Source organism: Scyliorhinus torazame, chromosome 1, assembly GCF_047496885.1.
Source record: "Scyliorhinus torazame isolate Kashiwa2021f chromosome 1, sScyTor2.1, whole genome shotgun sequence".
In the NCBI taxonomy this organism is placed as follows: domain Eukaryota; kingdom Metazoa; phylum Chordata; class Chondrichthyes; order Carcharhiniformes; family Scyliorhinidae; genus Scyliorhinus; species Scyliorhinus torazame.
This window is the reverse complement of record NC_092707.1, coordinates 201,005,521-201,015,603: the sequence shown is the minus strand read 5'-3', so window position 1 is coordinate 201,015,603 and position 10,083 is coordinate 201,005,521. Positions and strand designations below refer to the sequence as shown.

The 10,083-nt window shown below is 46.3% G+C and overlaps 1 protein-coding gene across 4 annotated transcripts in view; it reads left to right on the top strand.

Annotated features, from left to right (window-relative positions):
• Nucleotides 1–489: 489 nt before the first annotated feature.
• The window catches only part of mtf1 (metal-regulatory transcription factor 1), a 159,556-nt gene continuing 149,962 nt past the window's right edge, over nt 490–10,083 (top strand). Inside the window, exons 1-2 of one of the 4 annotated variants that reach the window (XM_072501854.1) lie at nt 490–614; nt 6,950–7,444. In XM_072501854.1, coding sequence (XP_072357955.1) covers nt 6,986–7,444 — 459 coding nt within the window. In that variant the 5' untranslated portion in view covers nt 490–614; nt 6,950–6,985. Of the gene's footprint in view, nt 615–1,654; nt 1,725–2,653; nt 3,923–4,601; nt 6,330–6,949; nt 7,445–10,083 lie in introns of those variants that run through there. The other 3 variants (XM_072501845.1, XM_072501842.1, XM_072501860.1) reach the window with 3 other exon arrangements.

Sequence of the window (10,083 nt, the reverse complement as noted above, 5' to 3'; positions counted from 1 at the left end):
ACTCCGCACAGACAGTGACCCAGCGGGGAATCGAACCTGGGACCCTAGCGCTGTGAAGCAACAGTGCTAACCACTTGTGCTACCGCGCTGCCCTATCACTTTCCATAGTTCTGTAGAGCAGTGATATTGAAGAATAATAAGTCAATGTTCGAAGATAGATGAGGGGGTGCGCCGGGGAGCAGATCTCCATGAACCCTTCCCCTCCTTGCACACAAGCGCAGCCACCTCAGGAGGAAAGTCGCTGAACTTTCTGGAGAGTTCCGCCCCCCTCCCGTTTCCCCGGGGGGGGGGGCGGGGCGGCCTAGTCACGTGCTCAGGGGGCTGACGTCAGCCCTGACCTCAGCCTCTGGGGGTCGTCGCCGGGGAAACCGGCCGCATCGCTCCTCTAAAATGCCCCAGGAAATTGGCCAATGTCGGTTTGCCGGGGGGCTGGAATGGCGGCGGCGGGGTGGCGGGCGGCGGGAGGGGGTTTTCCTCTCCCCGCTCGTTTCGACTGTTGGCTCCTTTTCTGGGGAAGGGGGCGGGGCTGGCGCCGCGATCCCGGCGTGCCGCGGGGTGGAGAGCCATGGTGGCGGCAGGAGGGGCCGCAGCTGCGAGCGGGGAGAAGGGAGCAGGTAACGGCCGGCGGGGATGGACGGGGAGAGCGATAGCGGCAAGAGTGATGGCTAACCCGAGGGAGCAGCCCGGCCCAAGCCCGTCCTTCCTGGAACCATCTCTCCCACTGGCCATACAAGTCCGTGCAGCTCCCGGGATGGCAGGCTGTCAGTGCGGCTGAGCGGGGGAAGGGTGGGGAGGGCAATGGGGGCAGGTTGGTGCGGAGCAGGGGGTTGGAGTGGCACAGGGAAGGTGAAGGGGCTTGCACGCTGCGGGAGATGCGAGGCTGGGACACTGGGGGAGATGAGAGGCTGGGACACTGTGGGGGAGATGAGAGGCTGGGACACTGTGGGGGAGATGAGAGGCTGGGACACTGGGGGAGATGAGAGGCTGGGACACTGGGGGAGGTGAGAGGCTGGGACACTGGGGGAGATGATAAGCTGGGACACTGGGGGAGATGAGAGGCTGGGACACTGGGGGAGGTGAGAGGCTGGGACACTGGGGGAGGTGATAAGCTGGGACACTGGGGGAGATGAGAGGCTGGGACACTGGGGGAGATGAGAGGCTGGGACACTGGGGGAGGTGAGAGGCTGGGACACGGGGAGATGGGAGGCTGGGACACGGGGAGGTGAGAGGCTGGGACACTGGGGGAGGTGAGAGGCTGGGACACTGGGGGAGGTGAGAGGCTGGGACACTGGAGGAGGTGAGAGGCTGGGACACGGGGGGAGATGAGAGGCTGGGACACGGGGGGAGATGAGAGGCTGGGACGCGGGGGGGGAGATGAGAGGCTGGGACGGGAGGAGGAGATGAGAGGCTGGGGGGGAGATGAGAGGCTGGGACACTGGGGGGGGGGGTAGATGAGAGGCTGGGACACTGGGGGGGGGGGGGAAGATGAGAGGCTGGGACACTGGGGGGGGGAAGATGAGAGGCTGGGACACTGGGGGGGGGGGGGTAGATGAGAGGCTGGGACACTGGGGGGGGGAAGATGAGAGGCTGGGACACTGGGGGGTGGAGATGAGTGGCTGGAACACTGGGGGAAATGAGAGGCTGGGATGCTGTGGGGGATGAGAGGCAACAACTTCCAGCTGCCAACTGTAGGATGAGAAGCGAAGTTGGAATGCGACAAGATGGTAGGGTGGAACATGGCATGTGGTTGGGGGGTGGGAAATGAGGGGTGGAGTTGGAGGGGGCTGACTGGTTAGTGGTGCAGTGGAATGAGGGGTTTGAGCATGGAGATGTGGGGTGGGGCACTGTCTGCCTTCTTATGTGCTGCTTTCCTGTAGTGGAGTATTGGCATTTTATTAAAATTTGGGGGCAGCACGGTGGCACAGTGGGTTAGCCCTGCTGCCTCATGGCGTTGAGGTCCCAGGTTCGATCCCTGCTCTGGGTCACTGTCCGTGTGGTGTTTGCACATTCTCCCCGTGTTTGCGTGGTTTTGCCCCCACAACCCAAAAGATGTGCAGGCTAGGTGGATTGGCCACGCTAAATTGCCCCTTGGAAAAAAAATGAATTGGGTACTCTAAATTTAAAAAGAAAAATTAATGATGCCCATGTCCTGAGAATGATTAATTAAAAAAAGAATTTGAGTCCTTGATCTGTGTGGCACAGTAAGGCGTTGCATTTTATGCTGCCATTTTTTATGCATAAACTGTTTCTTCTGATTGCCATAAATTCTATTTAAATTTATGTTCATTGTAAACCATTAGTTTAGTTTTACCAAAAAATTCACATTCACTTGATGTAAATATGTAATATGCGTACTTCGCAAAATGTTTTTAATTCCTACAAGTGAACATAATTAGCAGGCACTTTCCTCATGTAAATCTTGCCAAGCCAGATCTTTTCATTCTAGGCACACCATTCGGAGAAATACTGAGCTTGGATCAGTGTTTTCATGGCCAATCTTTGTATTGCAGTTTGTTTGGTGATTCAGGACTTTGCCCACATGGAACTGGTCTCATTTGTGGAAAGTGCTCCCAGCCTAAGTAATATTGGGCCGATTATTGGCTATGCTGCTCCATGTACCAAGTATCCAAAGCTAATACATTTAAAAAAAAGTGTTGTATTTAATTCAAAACTCTAATCAAATGTAATTGGATATGTCGGCATTCTTGGATGAGAATTGGACTCTAATCTGATATAAATCTGGAGTACATTGTTTAAAATGACCTTGCAATATTGTTGAGGTTTAAAATCAATCTTGTGATGGCACTGCATGGAGAATGCAAGTTTTCTAATGCTGTGTTTGTTCCAGTCCTCCCCTCTTCCTCTCCTCCCTGAGGTACTGACTGCATTGTTGGCGTACAGTCCACTGGCTGTAACTCGCCTCTTGCTTTGCACCAATGGTCTCTTCATAAATCTGCCTATTCAGTAAATCATGGCATTACCCTTTACATTCTAGCATGGTCGCTTTACTATGATCAGAATGGGAACTCTGACAGTCACCTAAGGTTCAAACTGGGTCCATGGAGCTGTGATGCAGCAGTACTAATACTGTGCCGCCCACTTGAGTCCAGTTCTGAGCACCACACTTTGGAAAGGATGTGAAGGCATTAGAATGAGTGCAGAAACAATTTAGGAGAATGGTTCCAGGGATGATTAACTTACTTAGATGCATAGAAGTAGGAGCAGAAGGAGGCCTTTTGGCTCTTCTTGCCTGCTCCGCCATTTATCACGATCATGGCTGATCAAGTAACTCAATAATCTTTGATCCCATTCGCCCCATGTGCTATATCTAGCTGCCTCTTGAATATATTCAATGTTTTTGAATCAACAACTTCCTTTGGTACTGAATTCCACAGGCTCCCCACTCTTTGGGTGAAGAAATGTCTCCTCATCTCTGTCCGAAATGGTTTACCCTGAATCCTCAGACTGTGACCCCTGGTTCTGGACACGCCCACCACCAGGAACATCCTCCTTGCACCTACCTTGTCTAGTCCTGTTAGAATTTTTATAAGTCTCTATGAGACCCAACTCCTCCTTCTGAACTCTAGAGAGAACAATCCTAACCTAGTCAATCTCTCCTCTTTTGACAGTCCTGCCATCCCTGGAATCAGTCTGGTAAAACTTCGCTGCACTTCCTTGAGAGCAAGAACATCCTTCCTCAGAAAAGGAGATCAAAACTGCACACAATGTTCCAGGTGTGGCCTCACCAAGGCCCTGTATAAATGCATCAACCCATCCCTGCTCCTGACTCGAAACCTCTCTCAATGAAGGCCAACATACCATTAGCCTTCTTTACCGCCTGCTGCACCTGCCTGCTTACCTTCAGCGGGTGCACATGGGCACCCAGGTCGGCTGCGCACACTCCCAATTTACAACCGTTCAGGTAGTAATCTGCCTTCCTGTTTTTGCTTCCAAAGTGAATAACCTCACACTTATCCAAATTATACTGCATCTGCCATTGATTTGCCCACTCGCCCAACCTGTCCAGATCATGCTGTAGGATCGCTGCACCCTCGTCACAGTTCACTCTCCCACCCAATTTGGTATCACCTGCAAACTTTGAGTTATATTTTGTTCCCTCATCCAAATCAGTAATATATATTGTGAATTGCTGGGGTCTTGGCACCGAACCCTGTGGCACCCCACGAGTTACTGCCTGCCAATTTGAAAAGGACCCATTAATTCCTCCCCTTTGTTTCCTCTCTGCCAACCAGTTTTCTGTCCACCTCCATACACTTCTTCAATCCCATGCGCTTTAATCTTGCACAATAATCTCTTATGCGGGACTTTGTCAAACGCCTTCTGAAAGTCCAGATATACCACATCGACTGGCTCACCCTTGTCAACTGTACTAGTTACATCTTCAAAGAATTCCAACAGATTTGTCAAGCATAATTTCCCCTTCATAAATCCATGCTGACTCTGACTGATCCTGCCACTGCTTTCTAAATGTTCCACTATAAAGTCCTCGATAATGGATTAAAGAATTGTCCCTACTACTGATGTTAAGCTTACTGGTCTATAATTCCCTGCTTCCTCTCTATCTCCCTTTTAGAATATTGGAGTGACATTAGCTACCCTCCAATCTGCAGGGACTGTTCCAGGGTCTATAGAATCCCAGAAGATGACCACCAATGCATCCACTATTTCCAGAGCCACTTTCTTAAGCACTCTGGGATGCAGATTATCAGGCCCTGGGGATTTATCTGCCTTCAATCCCAAGAATTTTCCCAGCACCATTTCTCTACTAACGTTGATCTCCCTAAGTTCTTCCCTTTCACTAAACCTTTCATTCTCCAACATTTCTGGTATCTTATTTGTGTCCTCTTTTGTGAAGACAGAACCAAAGTATGTATTCAATTGCTCAGCCATTTCTTTGTTCCTCATTGTACATTCCCCTGTTTCTGCCTGTAGGTGGCCTGCATTTGTCTTTCCCAATCTCTTTCTCTTCACATATCTATCAAAGCTCTTAGTGTCAGTTTTTATGTTCCCTGGAAGTTTACTTTCGTACTTTATTTTTCCCCTCCTTAATCAATCCCTTGGTCCTTCTTTGCTGAATTCTAAATTGCCCCCAATCCTCAGACCTATTATTTTTCTTGGCCAACCTGTATGCTTCTTCCTTGGATCACATACTATTTCTAATTTCCTTTGTAAACCATGGATTGGCCCTCTTACCCATTTTGCTTTTGTGCCAGACAGGAATGAACAGTTGCTGCAGTTCCCCCATGCGTTCCTTGAATGTTGCCATTGCCTATCCACTGTCAACCCTTTAAGTAACTCTCCCCAAGCTATCATGGTCAACTCGCGCCTCATATCTTCAAAGTTTCCTTTATTAAGATTCAGCACCCTAGTCTCCGAATCAACTACTTCACTCTCCATCTTGATTAAAAAATTGTATTATATTATGGTCACTCATCCCCAAGGGGTCTCGCACAGCCATATTGGCAATAATTCCCTTCTCATTACACAGTACCCAGTCTAGGATGGCCTGCTCTCTAGTTGGTCCCTCCACATATTGGTCAAGAAAACCATCCCTAAACACTCGAGGAATTCCTCCTCTACGGCATTGCGGCGAATTTGATTTGCCCAATCTATGTACAGATTGAAATCAACCATGATCACCAATATTCCCTTATTACATGCATCTTTAATTTTGTGTTTAATGCCATTCCCAACATCACCACTGCAGTTTGGGGGTCTACACATGACACCCACTAATGCTTTTTGCCCCTTGGTATTTCTCAACTATACCCATACAGACTCCACATTGTCAGAGCTAATATCCTTTCTCACTATTGTGTCAATTTCCTATTTAACCAGCAGTGCCACGCCACCACCTTTTCTTTTATACCTGTCCTTCCTAAAAACTGAATACCCTAGGAGATTCAGTTCCCATCCCTGCTCACCCTGCAGCCATGTCTCCGTAATGTACCCATTTAGATCTATCTGCACAATTAGTTCATCTACTTTATTGCAAATGCTCTGTACATTCAGGCACAGAGCCTATAAGTTTGTCTTTTTCCCATTGTTTGTCTTGCTCCCAATATTTTTCTCTTTTGCCCTGTTTGAATTTTGCCCAGTTATGAAGATAAATTGGAGAAGTTGAGGGGACTGTTTTCCTTGGAGAAGGGGAAGTTGAGAGGAGATTTGATAGAGATATTCAAAATCAAGAGGTCTGGATAGAGTAGATATGGGGGAATTATTCGGGAAAGATTGAGAGCCAGAGGACATATACTTAAGATAATTAGAAAAAGAAGCAATGGTGACATGAAGAGGAACCTTTGTACACGGTGAGTGGTTAGCTTCTGGAATGCATAGACTGTCTGTGTGGTGGAGGCTGATTCAATCAAGGCATTCAAGAGGGAATTGGGTTATTATCTAAAAAGGTAAATTGTGCAGGGCTATGGGGGAGAAGGTGGGCGAGTGGCACTAAATGAATTGCTCATTTAAGAGGGCCAGCAGACAAACAGGCCAAATGGCTTCCTGTGCTTTAACTATTCTATGATGCTGATTTGTGGCACTTACACCATGACAGTTTGATTTCTCACAAATACACTATTTCTGTAGTTTTATCAAAGCCCTGTTTATGGGGGCTAGCTGTGAATGAATTGGTTGCTGCATTTCCAGGGTTATAACAGTATCTAGGCTGAAATCACATCATTGGCTGTAAAGTGCATCAAAAAGTCTTGAGATTGCTGTGGAGTCATAGAGATTTCCAGCACAAAAATACCTATTTTCGTACTTGGTCCGTAGTCTTGTATGCTATGGTGTTTTAAGTGCTCATCTGAATGCTTCATAAATGTGGAGTGAAAGGTAATCTATATGTAGTTCCAGTTATGGAAAGCTGGTGTTATGCATTTTTTTTCTGCATTACTAACTCACTATTTGTGTTTGTTTCATAACCATCCAGAGAATTCTACTATTCTGCCATAATTCAGGATCCAACATGGGTGACAATGACCCAGAAAAAGGCAAACTTTTATCTGAGAATAACAATGTCACGTACTATGACACAGACGATGATGAAGAGGAGCTGACTAGAGAGGAGAAGATGGGATTTTCTGGTAAAAATGGGCTGGTGTCATCTTCCTCTGGGACAGTTTATGATAGGACAACTGTCCTAATAGAACAGGACCCAATTGGCCTCGAAGAAGAGGACGAGGAAGAAGATGAAGAGGAAGGAGGGAACAATAATAATTTGGTGTCTTTTCTATCTGGAAGCGGCGAGGACAACTTTTATTTGATATCAGATCCTGATGGAATGTCGCAGGGTTATGTCCATCACACCATTTCTCCTGATCAGATTCAGTTCACCATCAACCCTGGATCCACCCCAATGCCCAGGAACATAGAGGGAGCCACACTCACCTTACAATCGGAGTGTCCTGAAACCAAGATTAAAGAGGTAAACAATCAAAAAAAAAATGTTTGCAGATTTTCTTATCTTTTAGTCAAAATACACATGTGTAAAGTACTGTGTTCCTGTTATCCACCCGAAGGGATGGCTTACAAGGCTTGCAAGGGAAATTGGATTGCTATTAGATTCAAAGAATAGCCACACAAGTTAGCAAGAAAAAGCAATAGACATGAAGATTGGGAAGTTTAAAGTTCAGCAAAGGCAGGCCAAGGGATTTGTTAAGAAGGAGAAAATACAATATGAAAGTAAACTAACGGGGAACATTAAAACTGACTAAACGTTTCTATAGGTATGTAAAGAGAAAAATATTGATATAAAAATGAATGTAGGCCTCTTGCAGTCAGAAATGGGGGAAATCATAATGGGGATCAAAGAAATAGCTGAGGAACTAAATTCATACTTTGCTTCTGTTTTCACAAAAGAAGACATGAATAATGTACCAGAGGTACTGAGAAACACAAGTTTCTGAGAAACAAGCTGAAGGAAGTTGGTATTAGTAAAGAAATGTTTTCGGGACATTTATGGGGATTGAAGGCCGATAAATCTCCTGGGCCTGATGAGTTTAATTCCAGAGTCTTAAGGAAGTAGCCCTAGAAATAGTAGAACCATTGGCAGTCATTTTCCATAATTTTCTTTTTAAAAAAAATAAATTTAGAGTACCCAATTATTTTTTCTCCAATTAAGGGGCATTTTAGCATAGCCAATCCACCTAACCTGCACTTCTTTGGGTTGTGGGGTTGAAACCCTCACAGACATGAGGAGAATGTGCAAACTCCACACGGACAGTGACCCAGGGCCGGTATTCGAACCCAGATTCTCAGCGCCGCAGTCCCAGTGCTAACCACTGTGCCGCATGCCGCCATTCCAAACTTTTTGGATTCTGGAATGGATCCTACAGATTGGAGGGTAGCACGGTAGCATTGTGGATAGCACAATTGCTTCATAGCTCCAGGGTCCGAAGTTCGATTCCCGGCTTGGGTCACTGTCTGTGCGGAGTCTGCACATCCTCCCCATGTGTGCGTGGGTTTCCTCCGGGTGCTCCGGTTTCCTCCCACAGTCCAAAGATGTGCAGGTTAGGTGGATTGGCCATGATAAATTGCCCTTAGTGTCCAAAATTGCCCTTAGTGTTGGGTGGGGTTACTGGGTTATGGGGATCGGGTGGAAGTGTTAACCTTGGGTAGGGTGCTCTTTCCAAGAGCCGGTGCAGTCTCGATGGGCCGAATGGCTTCCTTCTGCACTGTAAATTCTATGTCTATGTCTAAAGTAACCCCATTATTCAAAAAGGGTGATAGAGAGAAAACAGGGAACTATAGATCAGAGCCTAATGTTGGTAGTAGGGAAGTTGCTAGAGTCCATTATCCAGAATTTCATAGCACAGCATTTGGAAATCAGTGGTATAATCAGACAAAATCAGCATCGATTCATGAAAGGGAAATCATGCCTGACAAATCTATTGGAATTCTTTGAAGCTGTTGAACAGGGAAACCCAGTGGATGTGGTTTTTTTAGGCTTCCAGAAGACTTTCGACAAGGTCTCGCCCTATGTAAAGTTAAAAAGCGGATGGGATTGCAGGTAGTGTCTTGAGATAGATAGAAACCTGGTTAGCAGACAGGAAGCAAAAAATTGGAATAAATGGCTTCCCATTTTGCAGGCAGTGAACAGTGGGGTACCGCAGGGATCTGTGTTAGGACGGCAACTTTTTGCTTCCTGACTGCTAACCAGGTTTCTATCCATCTCAAGACACTGCCTGCAATCCCATGCGCTTGTAACTTTACATAGTAATCTGCAATGTGAGACCTTGTCGAAAGCCTAAAAAACATTGATTTGGACGAGGAAACTAAATGTAGCAGTTCCAAATTTGCAGATGACACAAAGTTGAGTGGGAGGGTGAACTATGAGGAGGATGCAGAGATTCTTCAGGATTTGAACAGGTTGAGTGAGTGGGCATATTCATGGCAGATGCAGTATAATTTAGATAAATGTGAGGTTATCCATTTCGGTAGTAAAAGTAAGAAGGCAGATTATTTGAATGGGCGTAAATTGAGAGAGGTGGATACTTGGAGAGACCTTGGTGTCCTGGTGCATTAATTGCTGAAAGTACACATGAAGGTATAGCAGGCAGTAAGGAAGGCAAATGGTATGTTGGCCTTCATAGCAAGAGGATTTGAGTATAGGAATATTTTACTGCAATTGTACAGAGGTTTGGTGAGGCCGCACCTGGAGTATTGTGTGCAGTTTTGATGTCCTTATCTGAGGAAGGATGTTCTTGCTATGGAGGGAGTGCAGCGAAGATTTACCAGACTGATTCCTGGGATGGTGGGACTATACTGCACCTATTTTCTATCTTTCTATCAGCAAAATGATGGAACAGGATTAGACCGTGTAGATTCAGAAAGAATGTTCCCGATGGTGGGGAGTCCAGAACGAAGGTCATAGTTTGAGGATAAGGGGTAAACCTTTTAGGACTGAGATGAGGAGAAATGTCTTTACCCAGAAAGTGGTGAATCTGTGGGATTCACTACCACAAAGTATTTGAGGCCAAAACATTGTGTAATTTCTTTTTTTTTATAAATGTTTTTTTGAAATTTTTTTCCCAAACAACAATTTTTCCCCTCTTACAAAGCAAA